Source organism: Bacillus rossius, chromosome 1 (assembly GCF_032445375.1).
Source record: "Bacillus rossius redtenbacheri isolate Brsri chromosome 1, Brsri_v3, whole genome shotgun sequence".
Lineage (NCBI taxonomy): Eukaryota > Metazoa > Arthropoda > Insecta > Phasmatodea > Bacillidae > Bacillus > Bacillus rossius.
Genome location: NC_086330.1, coordinates 189,413,870 through 189,439,871, shown reverse-complemented (window position 1 = coordinate 189,439,871; position 26,002 = coordinate 189,413,870). Strand labels below are relative to the sequence as shown.

Sequence of the window (26,002 nt, the reverse complement as noted above, 5' to 3'; positions counted from 1 at the left end):
GTCTGATATTGTTTATGAGCCGGTCTCATGGTCCGGAGACACTTGGCCTGTATGTACGGCCTTGTACATGTACGATTTATAGGTTATTTAGATTATCGGAAAATTAGACTTTCATGTAAGGCATAGCGGTACTGTATTTAATTCGATGGTCAGGTATATTGTCTTGAGTTGTTTTTCGTAAAGTGAATGATTTTAAATTCCACAAAAGGTAATGGAAAATATAATATTGCATATATTTAATATTTAGTTACACCTGTTACTGGTCAAGAATCGAACCGAAGATTGGAATCCATCAATTCAATATGTTAATTAATGAGTGATTTATTTAATGAATTTTGGATTTTTTCCCAAATTTCTAGCTAAATAGTTACATGAATCCAAGAATATGACCAAATTTCAAGATAGTGGGCACCTCAGCAGTAATAAATGATTACTGCACTCTAGCGGGTAAGAATTAAACTAACATGGCGTCAGCACACTCTAGCCGACGATACCATGATGATGGCTTCCAGCATCAAAGACAAGATGGCGGATGTGACGTCATGTTACCTTACGATATATATGCTATTAAGAAAGTGGTGGGGGCCAGTCTGCCTGCACCCACTGTGAGGGAAGGATCGGCCGCCATTTTTATTTTTTTGCCCTCACCGGGTTCGAACCGAAGATTCCGAGATTTATGTTTTTTTAAATTTTATTAATTGAATTTTTTTATATTTTAAAAAAATATTTCATTAAAATCGGATAATAAATAAAGATTTTAAAGATGGCGACCGTAACGATAATTGCAACGGTGCCGTCATTATCCATGATGACGTCAGAGGCTTATCGTAGGCTGTAGACATGGATGCTTAAGCCTACATATGGACATTTCTAGCTGCTGGTATTTTTAAGGTATAAAACGGGAAATTTTCCCTCGTAACGGGAATTTTTCCCTCAAATACGGGAATTGTCAATTTATCAAAATTTTTGAGATTTTTTGGCGTAATTTTTTTCTACAGAAATGTAAATTTTGGCGATTTTTGAGGAATTTTGGGCAATTTTTGCCCAATTTTGACAACTTTTGAGGTTCAAATTCAAGGTCAAGGTCACGACCATTCAATATGGCCGCCGTGACGTCACAATCCAATATGGCGGAAAACACCACAGACACCACAGCCAGAAGCCAGCGCTCGGAGGCACCAAACTATACTACTAATTAAGTAATGTGGAAGAAAACCTTTTTTTTTAAATCTTTCAATCCGTTGAATCAATCAGACAGACTGTCCGGTTGCCTTATACTGGCAGCTTACAGCTGACAGACCTGGTCAATCAGTGTGATTGAAAACCAAGTTCATCTAAATGTTTACATATTTTTGTAAATGTGTGATTCCTCTAAGTAATTATATTTGAGTTATATTCTTTTTGTATTTTTTTATACTTACTGTTTTCCATGCTGGATTATTAACTAAATGAACAGGTTATGAATTATCCCTCTGGGCATGTAATGCATCGGTAGTTAGAAGTAGTGAATAAGTTCCATGAACTTTCTTAATGTAAAAAAATGCTCCTCGTCTTCTACGTTATTGTAAAAGGTTGCTGTCAGCATGTACATGCACATATACAGTTGTATTTTACAGTCTCCGCTCAGGTCTCGTGGTATGTGTGGTCGCTTGCAGTACTACAACGCCTGGGTGAGTCTGCTTGGAACTCTGCTCTGCATCGCCGTCATGTTCCTCATGTCCTGGTGGACTGCTCTCATCACGTTCTTCGTGGTGATCACGCTCTACCTTTATGTCTCCTACAGGAAGCCAGGCAAGTTGCTCGTGTCTCACCACATTTACTGTACGAAATTAAATTGCTACATTCGTATGTACCCTTTCATCTACGTTTAAATGTATTGTATGTATATGAGACTGTTTGACTGTTCATTAGTATTACCCAGAATTTTTGCTGGAGAAACCAAATTTGTGTACATAATATTACGCTTAGATATAACTAAGACCAATGTTTGAATCCACAAATCTGGATTCGCCAATTAAAAAAAAAAATGACAGCTGGGCCATAACCTGGTGAGTATTCTCTGAGTATTCCCATTTTCTCACCACCCTTACTCTGCTACTACTTCACTCCACATCAAAACACTTGGTTTATTCTTCATGCCTTGATCTTGGTTGAGGCAGCAGGCTCCATCGCCATCAACACTTTAGAAACTCCTCCTTTTCTAGGAAACAGCATTTGGTTTTGACTGAGTGACTTGAACAGTAAATGTATCACGTGGACGAGCTTAAGTGCGTTTGCTGTGCCTAGATGTGAACTGGGGCTCCTCCACGCAAGCTCACTCCTACAACTCGGCCCTGAAGTCTCTCCTGGAGCTGAACCGCGTGGAGTTGCACGTGAAGAACTACCGCCCTCAGCTGCTGGTGCTGACGGGCATGCCAGGCACCCGCCCGCCTCTCGTCGACTTCGCCAACATGGTGACCAAGGGGTTGTCTCTGCTGCTCTGCGCCAACATCATCGAGGTACAGCATCGGGCGTTATGTGTAGCGTTTGCTCCAGAACCTCGAACGTTATCACCACGATGCTTCAATCACCCAGTTACAAAGTCTTCCTAGCAACACGCTTGTTGTAACTTCGCGGGAAAATTATAAATTATGAACATCCTGTATAATTTCCCTGTACTGCCCGCTATGGGTTATTCTGCTACTCTTAATATAATTAAATTCTTCGTGAATCTAGTGACTTTCGTTCACGCATCATCGGTCAGAAGCTATGTGGTTTTAAGGAACTAAAATGTGTAATTGCTCTGATAATTGTAAAACCAAACAAAGTTTATTTGTCACCATTGTAACCATTGAAGCATGTTTACATGTTTGTTATTATTATTATTATTATCATGTTTTAGCTTCGTGTATATTTTGTTATATAATTAAGAATATGTATTAATTTTGTCTTTAATGCATGATAATACTGAGTGCGATGACCCAGAGATACGCCACAAGTAATTAGGTGCCAGCGATATTTGTTATGTTATTCTTCTTTATCAAAATTAATTCATATATATATTGTTCTGTCTATGACCGATTCAGGTTATGGGCGCTATTAGTTATAGTCTTTAAGTTTTTCATTCTCGTCAGGTAAAGAAAGAGTTTGTTGATTTATTCCTCCTAGTTGGAATGTTTCGCTGGGGCGGACATTTTTTGTTGGTTTTTGACGTGACAACGTCTAATAAATCGATGAACGCCGGCTGCACGCACGAAAAAGTGTCCCACTACGGATGTCCCACTACGGATGTGTCCTATTTGCTCATTATACGCATGCGTGGCATCTCTCTTCCACTCGATTGGAACGACCATCGATTTGACTTTACAATAATATTTTCGTCGTTTGAATTATTAATATTATGTAATTTAACGATTGTCCACCGATTTTCAGCACAATCGGTACAGTTATTTAAAAGTAATGTTGAATATCCAAATACGTTTTGAACCAACAATGGTGTTTTACAGTTACACACAATAATTCAAATTACAACCGGGATCTTTTGCACAATGTTTTAAAAAAATATTGTAATACATCATAACTAATTTTGGTGTATTTGGGATGCGTAGGTATTTGTTATAAAATCGAGTTATAAAAACGAAATAATATTATTCCCCTACAGTGAAATTTTTTTTATAAATGTATATATAACATCTGAAACTATTAATTTTCGAATATGGCCTCGTGGGTGAACGATCAGCGGCGCTATCTGCTGTCGGTTCGAAACCCGGCAGGTGCGAAGTTTTTATGTACTTTTAAAAAATAAATACGGCGCACGTAACATTTCAAAAGTAATAAATATATTTGAATAATGAATGCAAATAAAAGTTAATTTATAATTTAAATTGTACATTTAGTTTCACTCCTTTGTATCCATACAAAATAGTGATAATTCAATAAAAATGATTCAATTTTATTCATAAAAGTATGCAGAGGTAGATTTTATCTTACAAAATATAGAAAAATTTAAAAAAAATTCTTCCTCAAAGAATATAATATTTTTAATGCCTAAATGGTTTGGTTGTAAAAACCTATTACGGCTCAGTCTCAGGCCAAATATGATATTTCCTTTTCTTCTGGATCAATCATTTCATCAATGTTTTGTAATGACGTTGTCACGTTAAACTAGTAAACCGACTTTACAGACAACCAATTTTTTGAGAGTGATAAAAAAAATAGAGACTGGAAATTGGTATCGTTTAGGTAAGCGAGCGAAATCCCCCGTGCTTTCTGCAGTTCCTGGATGCGGGATTTGTGCGCAGAGTACCAGAAGAGACGCTGCGATCGCATATTTAGCTAGTTTTTCTGTCAGTATTCAGTAAAGACAGTCCAACTTTACTCCAAACGGGCTATGGGGAATTGTTATCTGCATTTGTGTGCTTCATGACGACCTATCTTCTGCATGCAGCGATTCCTGTCGACGCTGGTGAGATACAACCAATATACAGACTTTTCAGCCCATCCTGAAAGATGTCCAGAAGAGTGGTCTTCAGTAGTATTCTTCCTGGGTCGTAGTTAGTTTTTTTTTGTTGTTCTGCAGCAAGACGGTACGAGTATCCTGAAGAGGTCGAGGACGAGACCAGAAGTCTTGGGAGAACAATGTCTCATTTTTCCCTACCCTGAACTAAGCCGGAGCATATTTCTTCAGAAATTAAAAATATTAATCATTTTAGAGTCTCACGTACTTAAAAGTAAATGATGAATAATTCATGAGTATCAATGGGTCATCGAGATAGGTAAATTTGTATGTAATTTGATTTAAAATAATATTTCTTATTTCTGTTTATTTGCTATAATATGTCTACTTAGTGGATTATTAATTAAAAGTGGTCATAACTTTACTCTAAGATTAATTGAGAATAAATATAATAAATACCATTACATTGATTATTTAATTAGACGATTTTCTTTTGAGACCTTATTATTATTAACGAACTAATGTTACATAGATCCCCTCATATTTACTTTTATTTAATATCAGTTCAATCACACGATAGAATATTACAGATTGTCACCCGAACAGTGGGGCATCGATTGTCCTAAGGCATTTTCAGGATAGCTTCTAGCCATTTTGTAGTAGAACGACCTCCCATTGACCTTGTCCCTACATCGAGGAAGAAACCATGTCTGGTGACGAAGGTACGTACTTCCTACGACACAGAAGCAAGGCAGTAAACGACACCGAAGAAATTGAACATAATGTAACGGAGAATATCGATATTGCATCTAGTGAGGTTCTATCACACGTTGAAGGTTACGTGTATGATAAGGAACGTATCGAATTAACTGGGCAGGCTAGCGCCGTCGATTCCACAGAGCAATTTGCTTTCTCCAAAGAGAAAGAAAACCAGGTTATCGCAGTAGAACGCACATCACGTAAGGAAACTAATTTAATCATGATGGATGACTTCATGCAGGCTTTTAATACTCTTTACACAAGATTAAACGAATCTCTTACATTACATAAACAGTATATCAGATGAATTAGCACGTCAAAGAGTTGAAGCGGTGGAACAAAGCGTAAAAATAACCGAAAACATAAATAAAATACAAAAGAACTTGTTAATGAGAGTAGATGATAAGATCTCTGAGTTTACGCGACACGTCGCTACACAAATACAAACTGTACGTGAAGAAGCACAAAACTTTCGCGATTCAGTTAACGCAAAATTTACCGCTATCAAAGTTCAGATGCAATGCGTACAACGTTCCATAGAGAATACTGAAACCGTGTGCCAAGACACATCTAGGCGCGTAACAGAGGAAACAATTACACAAACCACGACTGGCATGGAAATACATTTCTCGCAAATGCTACAGCAACACGAGACCGATACTACACAGGAACTTAAAACTATAAATAATAAAATCAAAAGTTTGGAGAGTTGCGTACACAGGATGTCTCTGCACGATACTAACGCATATTTATTTGAATCGTCGTCAACACAACCACCTGATCGTCACGTTCCGGTTTCGCCGTTGCGTACAGACAACCAGTCGGCAAGCACGACTGACGCTACAAAAACTACGTCAAACGGACAGGCGATATTAGTTTTAGATGCCGCCACTACGATTAATCATCCCGCGCGTCATTGGACCGAAGAAATGCCCACTTTTTCTGCAAAAACGAATGAAAACCCTCGTAAATTTCTAAAATCATTAGACGAATATGCTAATCGATTTAACTTACAGGAACAAAGAAAATGCGGTTATTAAGTTCATGCTTGAAAAATACTGCATATTACTGGTGGGAGGTTCACCAAGGCAGCACAGAATCATACAGTCAGTTTTGCCAACTATTCCTACACCAACATTGGAGTATGAAAATACAAGGAAACCTACGCGCACAACTGCATAGTGAAAAATTCAAACCAAAGCGTGGCCGTTCATTAGAGGCACACATTAGTGACATGTTCGAGCGAACGCGTTACTTGGACATCGTTATGAATGACGAGGAATTTATAGCTTTAATTTTGGGACAATTGCCAATGCGTTATCAGCTGCATCTTTCGGGCAGAAACTTTGAAAATATATCTGATTTCCGTTAACAATTGCTAACATACGATCGTTTGGACAGGCAAAGTCGTGCCAACACGAATTCTCGAGACGAAGTGGAGCGACAGACGCAAAACAAGCAACTGCCGGTGTACCAACCGTGGGTACGACGAAATGACAACACGAACAATACGAATATACATCGTACACCACAGGCAAACACATTAATTTGGCGTCAAAACAAAACAAATAACAGACAAAAGCAGTGGTACCACGACAACGGAATCAATTATAACTATCGTAGTAATTGGCGATGTAAAGGTGCTGATAAACAACCGTATCCGAATTCTTGGCAAAACAGGTATAACAGGAATAGGGATCAGACTATACCACGTCGGGAAGAAGATGTTAGGGGACCCGATAGGACTCCGTCATATTCGCCTCAACGGCCTCCCAGGTCGCCGCGACAAGGAGAATGCAGACGCGCGCCAAGGAATTTTAAACAAGACTACATTCGGTCTAAGCTGAAAACACCGCAGTATTATGATGATCATGGCGAGTCACATTATGGTAAGAATTCTCAAAGTCCGCGGAACCGACTGCCACCTGAAACAAATCCCTCTGGTCAGTTGCAAGCTACCCAAATGCAAAGCACCACAGCATGCAACGTTGCCAGTTTAACATCATTGCCTTCATTCCGCAAAAATCATTCATCGTCATCGTTACAGCAACCCGGGTACTTCCAGAGACAAGAACCTGTCAACCCAACTTTTTTCTACTCGAATAGTCAAGGTATTGAACCAATACTCAGCAACGTCGCACATCAGAACACTAATTTTGTTGCGACGAATCCTGAGACACCTTTAAACCAGTAATCATCGGTGATGGTAGTCCCCTATCGCCGATCGCAACTGGATTAACTCCCCATGAAATTTTGTCACACGAACGTTCGGAGGCCTTACCCACACTTTTATTACCTATAATTGATAAGAATAAGGAAGACAAAGAAGAGGACGCAAATAAGCAAGAAGAAACGCAAGAGCAGTTGGAGGAGTTCGTCAGAGCGCGCCTTCACCTCGCTGCGGAACGTCGTAGAAGAGGACAGAAGAGAACACGCGATAACAAGCTTAATATTGGAGATCTCGTTTTGAAGAAGTCAAATCCTATTAGTAATTTATGGCAACAAGTTACCAAGAAACTGTTTCTCCTGTATGAAGGACCATTTAGAGTGAGCGGCATAATTAACGAGAACTGTTACACCTTGAAGAATTTGGACAGCGATGAAGTAATTGGAAATTACAATTTAACACAGCTACGACGGTACAGACAGTATTGATTGCAGTAAATTATAACATCGTTGAAATTTTGTTGCAAGATGTATGTTTTGTTTTAAGCAAAGAAAATAACGAAGCAGAATTGTTTATATTTGCAATTTTGAAGTAATACAAATATGGCGCATCGTTGAATTTATTAAGAATTGGAAGCGGCTAGTTTGTTTGTGTTCGCTGAGTAATCGTGCTCAGTGAGTACGTCTTGGCACAACGCACAGTCGGCGTAATAATTTTTTTTTGTTGTCCACTGTGTAATGTAGGCCAGTGCGGACATCTCGTGCAGTGATTGCATTACGTCTATGTTATTTGTCCACACCAAAATGAGGTAGTGTGACATGATTAGCTTCCATGTTAAATTCTAAGCGACACCACATTTTTATTCAAGAATAATTGTATGGAAAACCTTAAATTATGTTTCTATCTACTATTTGCTTAATTCGTTTAGTACAAGATATCTGCCATGAAATTTATACTGATGCAAATATTGGGCAACTAAAGAGATGCTGCAAGAACAAAGACGAACTGATACCTGTCAATTAAATTATTACTTCGAGGCTACTTCCCAATGGCTTTCCTTGTATATTGCTTGTCCCTGAGTTAGTCGCCATAATCTCATTTATATTTGTTAGAGTTGTCCTAATACTCTCACTATAACATCAACTCCAAAATGATTTATATTTGTTTACGACTTCTATCATTGAAAGCGACTATCTTAACCGATAGGATATTCTTCTTCATGCTCATGTTTATTCAACCAAGTTTTTTTCTTCTTATTTTTACTGAGACCACCGTTATATCCACAAACCACAGTGTTAAGGGGGAAATGGAGGTAGTAGGGTAGTCTGATAGAGAAAAAAAATCCTAGGTCAAAGTAAAGTGAATTTATTACCTGTACTGGTCCACAAAATTAATACTGTACTCATCAACAATTACATTGACAGCTTCCACAGCAAATTTACACTGATCAATAAATATTAATTGGATCATTTATAATAGTAATCAATAATTAACTTTAATAAATCCATTACTTTTACCAAAAATAATAACGCACAAATATTAAATGAAAGTATGGAGGGGTTGGAGATGGTAGTCGCAGGCCACACCACATGCCTCAGACTGAGTCAATACCAACTCACAGTTATTAATAACCAGACTCCAAATACAGCACAGGTTATGCCAGCATAACTTTGTACTCCCCCCAAGAATACAAATATAATAAGGTGCATACATAAACAGTACAGGCTGTGTAAAATACTTGCAATAATAAATACTTCACAATATTAGAAAAAAAAATCAAAATCACTATTACCACAAATAAGATCATGTACCAGCATGTAACTTAACAGAACTAATTTTAACATTACTTCCTTCAGATAAGCAAATCTTTAGCGTGTATACATAATAGAATATTAATTAACTTTAAAAAAAATATTGCTTCAGGTACATGTATAAAGAACAGTTAACGGTTAATAATACAAGGTAAGACACTTTAAAATACACGCATACCTGCCTCAAGATATAACTTCTTTTTCACTACAAGAAAAATGTAGGAACACATCTAAATGCCTACCATATGCACCATCGAAAAACCCATCAACAATATGTCACTCTGATTATTTACTTTTCCTCAATAAAAAAAAAATTAACATTCTCTATAGTAGCGCTGTCAAATTAAAATATATATCTGTATCTTACACCATATAGTCAAAACTCACTAACAGCCAAACTTGAAAATGATAATAAATTACTGAAAATATAAATGGCTGACTGTGACTCTTTTCATTTAACTTGTGGGTAGTCTTAGTAAGTTCACTCACATATTGTACTCCAAATTCGGGGAGGTGCTAAAACTAAGTGCCAATAACTTAATTTGCTGCCCAACATCGCTCATCATGAGCAAAGGAAAACAGCTCAAATCCTCGTCGACTGTAAACGAAAACGCTTACATAAGGCAGGTCTCCAAAACATGCTTAAAAATAAACAACCTGGCCGAAAACGCAGCAGTGCCAGACCAAGCGGAACTTCCTGGTTAAATGCGGTAACCGTCCACCACGATGAATTACATTAAACTCGTCACGTTTGTTGTAATCGGAATTGAAGTACAACCAGGCACCAACCCGTTTCAATACAATAGCTAGCAGCACGAACTCGTCGCAAACACTACTCGTAAACTGTAATGCTTAATATTGCCATAGTATTCTCTGCAATAGCTATTAGCATGCACTCGTCGCAAACACCACTCGTAAATCGTATTGCTTAATACTCCCATAGTATACAGTGGCTCAACTCCACTCGTTGAAGTTACATCGTCGACAGAACACTCCAAAAACCGCAACATTTTCAATTACAACTCGCCATACAGACACAAACCTCACAAAAATTACTTCCCTACCCCTACCAACAGCTGGCAAGCAGGCAAGGCTAGTTCAAAACCACCTCACCAGAATGCGTAACCATTCACATAACCAGCGCGGTCACAAAGAAAACAAAAACGTGACGAGCGAAGCTAACATCACAGCCTCCCCGCCTAAAACCCACTCCCCCTCGGACAACACAAGGGATAACAGCTCAAACAAAAGGGAGACCAAAGCTAAGCATACTCACCAACCACATAACAAACAATTACAAGCTACAAAAACCCCAAACTCATTACACCCACACTAAATAAGAAACTCCAAGGACACAAGAACGCATGCAACTGGGGTCAACCCACCAAACGGGCTGTTCTAAGGTGGAAAGAACTTTTTGACTGCTGATATATGAGCCTTCTTTATGACAAACCCTTTATCAGGATCTCCCAAATTAATGGTGACAGGGGTCAGGAAAGATAAAACACCATAAGGACCATCAAAGGCTGGGCACAACTTGCTCGAAAAGAAATCCACCTTCTTACTAAGATTTACTCTTCGACACACCACCAAGTCACCAGAAATAATATCAGACACCGACCTCCCTTGACTGTACTTCTTTCCCATGATAGCATGCGCTTTGTCCAACGCTTGTTGCGTCTTACTCCAAACTTCTTCCAGCTTTACACCAGATTCTTCAAAACAACCAGGAGAAATACCCCATTGACTGAGCAGGGGATGGGGGAGCTCCCTACCAAACATAATCATACTGGGCGTCTTTCCAGTCACCCCATGAACCACGGAATTCAGCGCGACATTCAGAGATGACAGCTCAGTGTTTCAACCCCTTTGCTTCTCATGGTGAAAGATGGTCGGAGCCGCCTTGATCGACTTGTTCACACGCTCCACCAAATTTGGGCACGGGTAGTACGGGCTGGTATGAACTTGTTTTGTTCCCCAACGAAAACACAAATTCTTAAGATTTACTGAAGTGAAATATGTCGCGTTATTGGAAATGAGCAACTCAGGGCTACCAAATATTCTCCACACTTCATTTTCAAGCTTCCCACAAATAGAGCTGGCTTTCATATCTCTGAGAGGTATAAGAACCACAAATCTAGAAAAACCATCCACAAGAATTAACAAACAGTTGTGACCCTTACTAGATCGTGGCAGAGGACCAAACACATCGATGTATACCCTTTCCCAAACTCTTTTGGGTGTCTGTACGGAATACATTCCCACTTTGGAATTATGAGGTTGTTTTACAAATTAACAATCAGAATACCTCCTTACATACTCCTGGACTTCCTTTTCTAACCCTTCCCAGAAAAATTCCTGACGGATCTTCATCTCAGTTTTCCTAGCTCCCATGTGGGCACCAACAGCCGAATCATGAAAATATCTAAGAATCATCCTACTTACACGTTGAGGTACCCAAACTCATTTGTTCCCCTTCTTATCGACGTGATAGATGATCCCCTTAGAAATGACGAAGTTCTTGCACATCCCAGACTGGATCTTCTCACGGATCTCGTCACCTTCCTCATCTTCACTCTGCCATTTACCAATGTCAATAAAGGACTAAGGAATGCGATGGATAATAGCCAATGGTTCATCACCCACCTCTGTTTCTTCTTTCCTCTTTTCCTTCTAAACGAAATTCAGTTGAGTCGAACATAAGTGAAAGTGTGTCCGCGATATAGTTTTCCTTCCCTTTCACATGTATAATCTTGAAACGGAACCGTGTAAGACGCATGATCCATCGCCCTAATTTACCAAGTTGGCAAGGATGAGAGAATAACCAAGTCAACGCCTGGTTATCTGTTATTAAGTCGAACTCTGCGTGCTCCAGATAACTAGCAAAATGATCTACACCAAAAATACACCCCAGGGCCTCCTTCTCGTACGTACTGTACATCTGCTCCTCATGATTTAGAGCACGACTCGCATATGCAATCGTCCTCATCTGCCCTTCCTGACCCTGCAACAACACAGCTCCCACTGCTAGACTACTGGCATCTACCTGCAATACAAATCTTTCATTGAAGTTGGGCAACTGGAGAACCGGTGGGTGTGAAATAGCATATTTCAAGTCCTGAAAGGCACGTTCCTGCTCACTACCCCATTTGAAAGTAACATTCTTTCTTTTCAACATATTCAGCGGGGCGCATCTTTCCGCATAGTTAGGAATAAATTTGGCAAAATAACCCAACATGCCTATGAACCTAATGACCCCTTTTAAGTTTTTGGGTTCGGGAAAATTCACTATGGGCCCAATTTTTTTCGGATCCATGATTAAATTCCCATTGGAAAATAGGAATCCAAGAAATTTGACCTATTCACTAGCCCACACAATTTTTTTAGGATTAACAGTAAATCCTGTGCTGCGCAATTTCTCCAAAACTTTGCGCACGTGTACCAAATGCTCCTCAAAAGAATTTGAAAATACCAGAATATCGTCAAGAAAGGAAACTACGAACTCGAACTGGTACTCCTCTAACAATACATGCAAAATCCTTGACAGGCATTGTCCCCCAAAATTGACCCCAAAGGGTACATGTTCCCATTGAAAATGGCCCCATGGTGTTAAAAAGCCTGTTTACTTCTTGCTACTCTTCTCTAGAACACACTGATGAAAGGCCGAATTAAGATCAAATACAGTAAAGTATTTTCCACCACTCAGATATTGGAATAACACCTCTATATTTGGCATAGGAAAAGGGTCCACTTTTATTTTACGGTTAAGCAGGCGATAATCGAGAACTAAGCGGTACTTCCCCGGTTCCTTCTTTTTCACGAGGAAAGCAGGCGACGCATAAGGAGAAAGCGTACGCTGAATAATCCTTTGATTTTCTAACTCTTTCACTATTTCCCTAAATGCTTGAAGCTTCGGGGGTGAACACTGATACGGGACGCATCTCACTGGTTCATCACTCACTTTAATCTGATACGGCATCATCTCACATCTCCCTAACTTATCATTCAAAATGTCCCCAAATTCCTTCATCACTGCTTTCAACTTCTCCTGTTGCCCACCCGATAAATGATTCTTCTCCCCATGTATGCCAGAACATACCCCCATTTCCTTTTTTGACTTCCGCTCCAAAGGCACCACATAGTCTTTTTGAAAACCAAACGTTAACTCTCAGTCACCACAATTCACAACCGCTCGGGTCTCCTCTAAAATATCTAACCCTAACACCATATCGCAGATTAAATCAGGCAAGACCCAAAACTGTCTGGTCCATGCAAACTTACAAATTTTTTAATGTAACCTCATAGAAACTCTAACCTTAATACTGATGCCATTTGCCACCTGCAACCTAAAACCCTCCTTTACCTTCAACCGGTTCTTGAGTTCAGGATCCTCAGACACCAACTGATTTGCAAACTTCTGACTGATGAAGCTAGAATTGGCACCTGTGTCTAACAAAGCTTGTTTGGTTTTCCCCGCTACCAGGGTATCAACCCAAAAACTGCTATTATTTTTTCCAGGACCCCTGTATTTGATAGTTGCTATTTGCCCTCCTTGATTGACATTGGTTTAGTCTGATCCCTTATTCATGCTCTCAGTGCCCCCAGAACCCACCTTCTTACACTGACTGGAAATATGCCCAACATTTCCACATTTGAAACACCGACTACCCTTGGAGAGCTGGCTCCAACAATTTGAGGCAAAATGCCCCTGCTTGTGACACTTGAAACAAGTTACTGTCTTTTTCTTTTCTTTTAAAAGGTTGCTCGCACCCAGATGTACTCTTTATGAGTATTTTTATGCTGCTCCCCCCCCCTCCTTCAATATTCACCTGATCAACTAACTGTGCATGATAAACCCGGCAAGTATACACAAGGTTATCTACCTCATTGGCCCATGTGTTCAACTCCTCCAGGCACTTAGGACACTGCAGGAAAGAACATTGATGCCTAATCTCAGGTGCCATGTTGTCCAGCACCAACTTAATAAACTGACCAACGGAATATTTTTTCCCCAATGCGGAAGCACATTCCTGTAAATTTTGAATAAACTCAACCATGCGCTCCCCATGGCACTGAAAACGTTTTCGGCAAGCTGCTTCAAAATCTTCCTTTTCTCTTGCAGGACACAACAACACCCATAACTTCTCTTTGATAATTTCCCAATTCTCACCCCGGGCTAAACCATCCAGTAACGCTTCAAGAACTACCCCAGTGCATTTGGGCAACAACCCCTGAATTAATTCTACTTCAGAGCGCAACAGATAACTACATTTTTTCTTATCGACAGCAACGATGAACTTGAGCAATGCCCTAGGCTCATACGAATTCAACTGCGGAACAATCTGTAATGATAACATAATAAGGGGAATCTTGTATTCAGCAACAGCTACCTGTCTAGCCTGACTTGCTTCAATATCCCCAGCCATACTCTTATTTCCCTTTATGAAACCCACAAATTTTTTTCTCAAAACATCTAGAGTGTCACTGTCGCAAATTCAATGGCCGCGGCTGTTAGGTTAACTTTCAGCTGTTCCTTAGACAATTTGTTAACCCACGCTGTAGGCATATTAGATGGTTATCCTATCACACCAAGTACAATCTAACATTCACCAAACTTAACCTAGAAAGCAGAGTGGCGCAGCCTGAGACCACCGTTATCTCCACAAACCACAGCGTTAAGGGGAAAAGGGAGGTAGTAGGGCAGTCTGATAGAGAAAAAAAATCCTAGGTCAAAGTAAAGTGAATTTATTACCTGTACTGGTCCACAAAATTAATACTGTACTCATCAACAATTACATTGACCGCTTCCACAGAAAATTTACACTGATCACTAAATATTAGTTGGAACATTTATAATAGTAATAATTTTTAACTTTAATAAATCCATTACTTTTACCAAAAATAATAACGCACAAATATTAAATGAAAGTATGGAGGGGTTGAAGATGGTAGTCGCAATCCACACCACATGCCTCAGACTGAGTCAATACCAACTCACAGTTATTAATAACCGGACTCCAAATAAAGCACAGGTTATGCCAGCATAACTTTGTACTCCCCCCAAGAATACAAATATAATAAGGTGCATACATAAACAGTACAGGCTGTGTAAAATACTTGCAATAATAAATACTTCACAATATTAGTAAAACATCAAATAAAAATCACTATTACCCCAAAAAAGATTATGTACCAGCATGTATCTTAACAGAACTAATTTTAACATTACTTCCTTCAGATAAGCAAATCTTTAGCGTGTATACATAATAGAATATTAATTAACTTTAAAAAAAATATTGCTTCAGGTACATGTATAAAGAGCAGTTAACTGTTAATAATACATGGTAAGACACTTTAAAATACACGCATACCTGCCTCAAATTATAACTTCTTTTTCACTACAAGAAAAATGTAGGAACACATCTAAATGCCTACCATATGCAATATCGAAAAACCCATCAACAATATGTCACTCTGATTATTTACTTTTCCTCAATAAAAAAAATTAACTTTCTCTCTAGTAGCGCTGTCAAATTCAAATATATATCTGTATCTTACACCATATAGTCAAAACTCACTAACAGCCAAACTTGAAAATGATAATAAATTATTGCAAATACTTATAAATGGCTGACTGTGACACTTTTCATTTAACTTGTGGGTAGTCTTAGTAAGTTCACTCACATATTGTACTCCAAATTCGGGGAGGTGCTAAAACTAAGTGCCATAAACCTACTTTGCTGCCCAACATCACTCATCATGAGCAAAGGAAAACAGCTCAAATCCTCGTCGACAGTAAACGAAAACGCTAACATAAGGCAGGTCTCCAAAACATGCTTCATAAAAAGCAACCTGGCCGAAAACGCAGCAGTGCCAGACCAAGCGGAACTTCCTGGTTAAATGCGGTAACCGTCCAAAACGATGAATTACATTAAACTCGTCACGTTTGCTGTAATCGGAATTGAAGTACAACCAGGCACCAACCCGTTTCAATACAATAGCTAGCAGCACGAACTCGTCGCAAACACTACTCGTAAACTGTAATGCTTAATATTGCCATAGTATTCTCTGCAATAGCTATTAGCATGCACTCGTCGCAAACACCACTCGTAAATCGTATTGCTTAATACTCCCATAGTATACAGTGGCTCAACTCCACTCGTTGAAGTTACATCGTCGACAGAACGCTCCAAAAACCGCAACATTTTCAATTACAACTCACCATACAGACACAAACCTCACAAAAAAATTACTACCCTACCCCTACCAACAGCTGGCTACGGCAAAAAAAAAAAAATTCCATAGTAGCGCTACCAGCGCGCAGCATACAGAGACCTCCTACGACAAATCAGAGAACTACCAGGCAAGTCTAGTTCAAAACCACCTCACCAGAATGCGTAACCATTCACATAACCAGCGCGGTCACAAAGAAAACAAAAATGTGACGAGCGAAGCTAACGTCACATTACCTTATTCAACGTTTCATAACACCACACAACATACTACTTACAATTCAATAACTTGAATGCTGTTGCATTTGTTTGTACTTAAGTGTGAGTTTCACTTTTCACACATCTTGTCATACAAGAACAGTAAATGTTATTGAAGACATAATAATACTAACTGATTTTAATTATATTATATAAAGTCATAAGTAATAATTTAAAATAATAATTGAAATGTTATTATATTGTAAAAGTTAGATGACAATAGAAGCGTTTCAGGATATCGAATTTACCTATACCGAGGCCCATTGAAATAGGTGAACGTTAACATTGATTAATACTGCCTCATTAGTAAATGAAGTGTGTGAAGACGATCATCGATATACGGTTTACAACTTCAATAATAATGCGTTAGCGAGTGATAACAAAATCATAGTGCTTCGATCGACACTTATATGACTACAAAATTCATATATTAATATCCATTTACTTATTTGTTAAATAGGTGATTTTTTTTCCTTGCAGCAAACAATTACGTTGGATCATCATATAATTATATTATACAACAAAACATTTTATTTTATCTTGAGACAAATGTAAATTAAAATATTACATATGAGTCGTGTCAAGTGAAGTTGTAAAATGATTGTATATTGTGTCTTATAATCATAATAAGTCATGATAACTTTTAGGAAAGATATTAATAGATGATAATGTCAATTATAATTACTTTTTTTTTCATGTAACATAATGCCACCAACATTAAAACATTCAGGACTGAAAGAGACTGACATGTTTATACGTATCAGTTAACACTTTAAGAGTAATCAAATGCTGTCTTTATTTCAAATATGAGTTAAGAAAATTTACGATCATGTTATGTCCTAATTCTTTAAATTTTCTTGAAGCGGCTCTGTAACCATTGAAGTATGTTTACATGTTTGTTATTATTAATATCATGTTTTAGCTTCGTGTATATTTTGTTATATAATTAAGAATATGTATAAATTTTGTCTTTAATGCATGGTAATACTGAGTGCGATGACCCAGAGATACGCCACAAGTAATTAGGTGCCAGCGATATTTGTTATGTTATTCTTCTTTATCAAAATTAATTCATATATATTGTTCTGTCTATGACCGATTCAGCATATGGGTGCTATTAGTTATAGTCTTTATGTTTTGCATTCTCGTCAGGTAAAGAAAGAGTTTGTTGATTTATTCCTCCTAGTTGGAATGTTTCGCTGGGGCGGACATTTTTTGTTGGTTTTTAGAGAGTGATAACAAAAATAAAGACTGGAAATTTGTATCGGCTAAGCGAGCGGAATTCCCTCGTGCTTTCTGCAGTTCCTGGATGCGGGATTTGTGCGCAGAGTACCGGAAGAGACGCTGCGATCGCATATTTAGCTAGTTTTTCTGTCAGTATTCAGTAAAGACAGTCCAACTTTACTCCAAACGGGCTATAGGGAATTGTAATCTGCATTTGTGTGCTTCAAGACGACCGATCTTCTGCATGCAGCGATTCCTGTCGACGCTGGTGAGATACAACCAATATACATACTTTTCAGCCCATCCTGAAAGATGCCCAGAAGAGTGGTCTTCAGTAGTATTCTTCCTGGGTCGTAGTTAGTTTTTTTTTGTTGTTCTGCAGCAAGACGGTACGAGTATCCTGAAGAGGTCGAGGACGAGACCAGAAGTCTTGGGAGAACAATGTCTCATTTGTCCCTACCCTGAACTAAGCCGGAGCATATTTCTTCAAAAATTAAAAATATTAATTATTTTAGAGTCTCACATACTTACAAGTAAATGATGAATAATTCATCAGTATCAATGGGTCATCGAGATAGGTAAATTTGCATGTAATTTGATTTAAAATAATATTTCCTTGTTCTGTTTATTGGCTATATATAATATGTCTACTTAGTGAATTATTAATTAAAAGTGGTCATTAATTTACTCTAAGATTAATTGAGAATAAATATAATAAATACCATTACATTTATTATTTAATTAGATGATTTTCTTTTGAGACCTAATTATTATTAACGAATTAATGTTACATATATCCCACATATTTACTTTTATTAAATATCAGTTCAATCACGCGATAGAATATTACACCATTGTAAATATTTATCCTTTATTCTGAAGATAATACATGGCTGTATGCTTCCTAATGGGCTGCGACTTGACTAAGCATAACTTGGCGATAGGAAACTTCTCGAAACACACTTACTTATAAACAAAAATTTGCCTTCGCAAGTTAATAACTTAAGTATTCAAATTAGTACCAAATGTGTATGAAGCTAGCCATTCCTCAATAATATTGATAATCAGTGTGATTGATAAACATGTGCCTGTAAATGTATTTATCTTTTTTATAATGGTAGATTTTTTAAAATTTTATTTGGGGTTTTTATAAATTCAATTTTTCATGCTGCATTATTAAATAAATCAACGTTACATAAATTTTTCCTCTGACAATCGTCAAACAAAACTAATGTTTTGATAAATAATTGAGATTTGGAGATCAATTGAGCATAAGTCAGTTATGTTTAAATTTAAAAAGCGGTTGAGATTAATGGTTAACTTAGTTTAAATAAAACTATACATTTGGTCAAATTGTTGGCACAAGTGTTCAATTCACAAGCCTTAATAAGAATATTAAAGCAGTAAGTTTAATATCTTATATATTTAGTGTATATCCTAGCAGCTCTAAGAAGCACAACCAAAGTAACGTTCAAAAAATGAATAGCGTAATCCTATAAAATTTAAACAGACTGAAAATCGTGTTGAATCCACCTTAAGGAAAGATAAAAATATATATAAATTTAAGTTTTATCGAACATTTACAATATACTCCCATTTGTTTATGCCACTGGTCGCTGATAGTTCATCTTTCTTTGCAATAATACCGTTTGTCTCAACTTGGCTTTGTTACTTGTGCAGGAGTAGATAGTAAGGAAAGAGGTATGACATTATTGCAATTGTTACATGTAATCTAAGTTTAATTAATTTTGACTATGTATCCCACTTCACTGAGAATACATACTTTTTTTTGCAACAATTCTTTCTCCTTCACTGCCCTCACCCTCATTCCCTCGCTCTAAAATAATTGTCATATATAGGTGGACCAAGGAAGATCGTGCTCGGGAGAGGTTTCAAAGGAGTGAAAAAGTTATTTGAAGGAGAGGCGACTCTGACTCTAGACTAATATTCAGATTGACAGATTAACATTCTTCGCACTCCCTTAACTTGGCCTTGACATAACCAGACATCTAAAAATACTGACTGCACTTCCTCACTCTGGCCTTAACAGAGGGAGAAAACAGTGATGCTAATACATCAGAACTGTTCTAACTGCTCTTACTTGCGTTTTCCCCATAGCCTTTGGAACGACTTATTGATTCCCTCTATAGCTCATTATCCATTAGACATTGATGCCTGTTGACAGGCACTCTAGTTACCATGCATGGTTCTAACTATGAAAGTAGTTAGATATAGCTCCTCCGGGGACAGCAGCTGGTGGCATAGGATTCAGGATTTGTGACCTTTGACCTCTGACGTCACTGTTATGACCTTTGACCCCTGACGTCACTTCCAACCGCCATTTTGGATTACGTCACTTCCGGCCACCATCTTGGATTGCATCATTTCCCACCACCATCTTGGATTACGTTATTTCCCACCACCATTTTGTTTTCTATAACTTTCTGCCATCCTGTTTCCTAGACCTTTCCATTACATCACTACCAATGAGGCTTGAGGATTCAGATTTAGGATTTTACCATTATGCAATCATCATCTTAGATTATGTAATTTTAGGCTGTCATTTTTTCTAGAATATTCCACCATTTTTAACTATGGAACTTTATATTATGTAATTTCCGGCCTCAATTTTTGTTTTCTTGAACTTTCTACCATTACAACATAACTACCAATATTTAGATTTTCGCCATTTTGTATTCTAGCACATGTGATAACATCATGCCCGCCATTTTTATTCTAGAACTTTATACCATTACATCACAACTAATGAGGATTCAGTCACCATCTCTAATATTTTTATGCTACTGGCAGCCATATTGAAATATACTTTTATTACTGAATTTTTTATATTTAATTTAATGCACTATATACAAGCATTTATATTAGTTTCCTGTTAGTGTTGACCATTAGGTCAAATGTTCAATGTAATACTTATATATATATAAATATATATATATATATATATATATATATTGGTGCCAAGAAATTAAACTACGAAAAAATTTACATTTTTTTGAACAATCACCAACTTTATTAATATATATGTACAAAATTATTTTCGAATCCTATTCTATTCACGACGAATCATGTCTTGGATATCTTCCACTTCTTCCCGAAGCCTCCGGATTTCGTGCAGAACAGCAGTTATGTCAATGTTCCATGCATCTTGTATGGCTATTCTCTCCGCAACAACTTCTTCCCGAAAGGTGCGCACTTCGTCAATAACATTTTGAAGAGTCGGACCCTCATCGGCGGCAGCGCCCTCCTCATATGTTGGTTCCTCCTGCATGTTAGGCAGGTGAATCGAGCGTGTACTCGCTCCACGGCACAGGTGAAAGTTCCTGGAACTAAAAATCTTTCACTTTTATTCTTGGTAGGCGCTGTCCTCTGAATTTTCACGGGCTTGGAACCATCAACGCATATTTAGACTTATGACCATAGAGCGATGTCGTAAATTTAAATATGCAGAGGCTGCATTACAATGCCGAAAATTAAAATTTCCCAAAATAGTAAACAATAACAAAATATACATGTCAGAACACAATGCACAAACACTATATTCTCACACATATATGAACAAAATTAAGGAACAAAAAAGACGACAGCAAAGGGAGAAAGAAGAAGAGAAGAAAAAGATAGAAGAGAAAGAAAATAGAGTATGTCCAATACTGCCTACAGTGGTTACAGTTATGTTGTATCTGCAACTACATTGCCTATACATATTCCTGTCAGAATAAGTAATGGTTCCTCCCAAAAGCCCGAGAGGCCCATTAAATATCCTGCGCGAAATAAATGTAAGTAATATAGTTTTTTTCACTCGGTGTTCGTTTCATTATCATTTGCCAGTGCATTCATGGCCAGAGTCATCACCATTATCATTGTCAGTGCCATCATAATCATTGATTGTATCCATATGGGAGCGTGTGTATGCCATTATCCATGATCATCCGTTTGTTGTACATCCAGGAAAGTGCCAGTTTGTTTGTTGTTTCAGTATATACTTCATGGTGATGTGATCTTATATTATTCACATGCACTCTCATGATCTTCTGTTTCATTAGAACTTCCTTGTATTCATTAAATGCTATTTTATTTACAACGACGCATTTCTGTAATCCCTTTGCCCTCTTAGTCTCCTTTCCTGCAGACTTGTAGGAATACATTTTTGCTCTCAGCCCAACGAACTCAGTCATTGCGTTGCCCCCACACTCATCTTTAAATTTCCCCACCACCTTTTTGTTAGTGATGGAGTAGCATGGATGAGTATGGGGGTACGCACTTGTATCGAATTGAGCCAATAATTCAGGGTCTGAGGCCAGGTCCATGTAGAAGTTGGCTGTCTTTATCTCGTAAATGAAAGAGTCTGTATCCATATATGCCAAATCTATATTATCTTTGTATCTTTTCTTCATTATATCGTAATGGAATCTATACATCAAGCTCTTTGACAAGTCGAGCACAGCAAATCTTGCATATATAGGTTTGTTAAATAGAATTTTTTTCCTTTTCCAGCTTCACCATAGATAAATTTTCAGTGTATACAGTTCTGTCCTTGAATACAGGCTTTGTTACCAGTTTCTTAAGTCGTCTTTCCTTACACACCAGCTCCATGTTCTGTCTTTTTTCTCATATTCGCCATAAGTTTACCGAATGTGGCATTATTCATTAATTTGTAGAAGTATTTTTCGAAATCGTTGGTTGAGGCAGTTCTCTTCTCGGTATTCATATCAATATAAGGTTTTAATCAGGCTTCCTGCTTGAACTGAAGCACCCTATGATCATTGGTCACTTTGAGTCCACTTTCCATTGCCTGCTTGAGATTTCTATGATGTATAATATACTTCTTCTTGTCTTCCAAAGTCGTCATCAGTTTCGGTTGTCCGGAGCCAGGAGCACACTCATTAATTGGTAATAATGGCAAGTATTTGGGAGAATCATGAAGTTCTGTAGGATATTCAATATCACACTCTAGAATTTAGCCAGTTGAATCTTGATCGGGTACAGCCATTATGTCGATATCTGTGTCAGACCACTCGAAGTCACGTAGGGGCAGAGGTTGCTACATTGCCCAACCATATAGATTATTGGCATCCACATACTCTAAATATGTTGATGGCGGGCTTTCATCATAATTTTCTTGTTTGTATTTATTATTCGCACTTGCAGTGGCGCTTTATACATTGGGCTACTCCTCCCCTTATGCCTGTCTCAAGAAACATGTATGTGTCATAGTCTATGATCAATTCAAGTTCAACTTTGGTTTTCTTCAACATCGCATCGAAAGAAAATCCTGGAGCACTCACATAATGAACACAATCCAGACCATATGTACTTAAGCACACTCTTCGGAAATTCTCGAAGAGTCAGACAGCAGGAGTACATAAGTCTTCAAATAAATATCGCTGTACTCCCCCAACGATGTACAGTTGAATTTCTGCCACACAACTTGTGCATGCTCATAATCTAATCTTCTTTGGTGATATCAGAGTTTGTCAGCCTGTTGTGGAAAGAATCTACTGAAGGTAACTGAGGCTTGTCAAGTTTTTTAAGATCTGTGATATATTCATAAGGAAAAATACCTTTTCTGGTAACCAGCTCTAGTTGTTCAGAAGATAAATATTTAGAAGTGTTTTGGAATCCAGAAGCAGGAAGGTTTTCGGCTAGAGAAGCAAGATTAGCGGACATGAATCTGAAAGTATCTATGAACTGTATGGAAAATCTGTCATAGAGTTTTTTTGGAGAAGTTGAATAGTTTTTCTTCACTGTGAGGAATAATGAAGATGTCTTTGTCATCAAAACCCAAGTTTTTAACAATGAAATGCTCATTGTACCCAATATTGTGGAAGAGGACTGGAAGTTTCTTCGGAAGACGACGAAGTTTGTTGCATTCATTGCATTAAGGCCCTAGATACTTCCCTGTGAAGTGGCAGTGGTCGTGAACTTAAATATTGTATTTGGTGAAGGTACAGGAGCAGTAGCAACATACATCTGCTAGTTCAAAACTATGCATTTCCAGCGGTGTAAGAGGTTGCATTGGTTCAGTGATGGAATAAACATCCTTTACTTGCTCTCCAATATCAATAATGTCCTCTATGAACTTTTCACCAGCATCCTCTCCTCTGTACAGAATTGGCTTTGTTGGAAGACTCGATGTTTTACAAGTAGGAATCACTTCATTGTCTACTTGCACATACAAGCAATAGCTGTAGGCCTCATGTTTCTGGTACTTGGAAGTATAAGACTTGTCTGGATTTGGCTGACATGAATGAACAGGTTTTAACATTGCCTCAAAATCAGCATATACCACAATAGGCATTTTGTCTGCATGATGATAATTTTTGAATTTAAGAACTGGAGACTTGCCATAACTTCCTGCCTGAGGCATTTCAACTCTCACAGGTGCATACTCATTGCATTGCTCTTCTAAACACTGCTGCCCTGTGAGCCCAGACACTCGAAACTGGTCATAATAATGCTGGAAACACCGCTTGCAAATATGTTGATTGTGATGGTGTGATATTTTCTGAGGTCTCACCAGTCTTGAAAAATTCTTGATGTATGCATAATGTGGATTCTCTTCTTCAGATATATACAAGAGATCAAAGTGCTGACTCTTCTCTTATTTTGCTACACATAGTGGTATGATTTTTGTGTTCTCATTGAGTCCATACACATTGACTGTAACTGCAGGATTTTTTCTCTCGAATACGTTAATTTGGCGAAGAGGCATGGGGAATTTAAGACCACTAAAATTAAATTTGTTTTCCAAGTATTTATATCGCTCGTTCACACGTTCTGGATGTTCTCCTTCAACGAATATAGCCCACTTGAAACACTGTTGGTCTTCATTCTTTGGGTTGATGATGGCTTCCCTAGCCTTGATGGGAGCTGGTAAGTCGATGTAGCTGGAAGCACGGAGTGGATCTAACTTATTGATCCTTAGCTGCAGACGATGTACAGAAATGAGGGTCCAGCCACTTCCTTTGCCCTGGTACTCTTCTTCTTCCTGGCATATATTCTCTATGCTGGCTGTGACTGCTTCTTCGATGCCATCGGTTTTGTAGAGCGGGATTTTCTTAGTCTTAAATGCCCGCTGGTCTTCTTGGTCTTCGTGAGGCTCTGGCTTTCCATAAAAACAATCCAGCCATAAATTGAATTTGATGGCTCCATTTTCTTCAATTTCTTGTTTGAGCTGGCCAATTATGTTTGCTTCCATGCCTTCTAGATAAGTACATATATCTTTGCCACATTCGGATGTATTTTCAGCTACCAGGGTCTTCAAGTTGCCTCGAAATGCGGTCTCGGCCTCCACAAACCCAAACTGTGAGACTGATCCTGCTCCTGCTACTATCTTTGGTCGAGGAGCAGTCGATGGACCAAGCTGGGGCGAAGCTTCTCGTCTTCTCTTGGCCGGTGTTGGACCATTACACTTGGTAGCATGTCTGGCTAAGCTGTCTGCTCTGGTGAAGTCTTTCTCGCACTTATTACATTTTAAAAGCAGGCGATATGGATTTTAATTGCACTCATGTCTTCGTGCATCTCCAATGTGAGAAAATAGTTTGTTGCAGAATGTGCAACTCACAGTCTCTGCGTGGCAAATTTCGCCAGTACATGACATCAGATGTTTAGCCATGTTATCCTTGCGAGTGATGGCTACCCCACACTTCTCACAAATTTGCTGGTCGTCTCTGTGTGGGTTGTGGGGGCACTGGCGCTCGTGGCGTAATCCATTGGAACGAGTAGCGAACACCTTATTACAGAAACTACACTGTAACCCTGGAGGAAGCATTGTACTTACCCCAGAAGAAGCAGCAGAAGAAGCAGCAACTCCGGATGTCTTGCTGTCCATGATGATGTTGATGAAGATGATGCAGGACATCTCAACTGGAATCTCCCAACGGAACGTGCGGTGGCAGCTCGACGTTGAAAGAGACAAGGAGGAAACCTTAGAGATGACGATGATGAAGTAGTAACGATGAAAAGCACTCGAAGTCACTGGGAACACTAATCCACAAGCTCTCGAAGTGATGGGCAGAAGCGCACGAGCAGCGAAGAACTTGCAGTCAGGTCGGCAGATGAACAGCGAATTAACTTGTTTGGCCTTGCTTGGCTGCTT

The 26,002-nt window shown here is 38.4% G+C and overlaps 1 protein-coding gene across 2 annotated transcripts in view; it reads left to right on the top strand.

The window, feature by feature from the left end:
• Positions 1–26,002, top strand: part of LOC134527159 (bumetanide-sensitive sodium-(potassium)-chloride cotransporter-like) — a 940,416-nt gene that overhangs the window by 656,992 nt on the left and 257,422 nt on the right. For both annotated transcript variants that reach the window (XM_063359554.1, XM_063359556.1), the window contains exons 13-14: positions 1,656–1,791; positions 2,287–2,498. In XM_063359554.1, the coding sequence (XP_063215624.1) occupies positions 1,656–1,791; positions 2,287–2,498 (348 nt within the window). The remainder of the gene's footprint in view (positions 1–1,655; positions 1,792–2,286; positions 2,499–26,002) is intronic.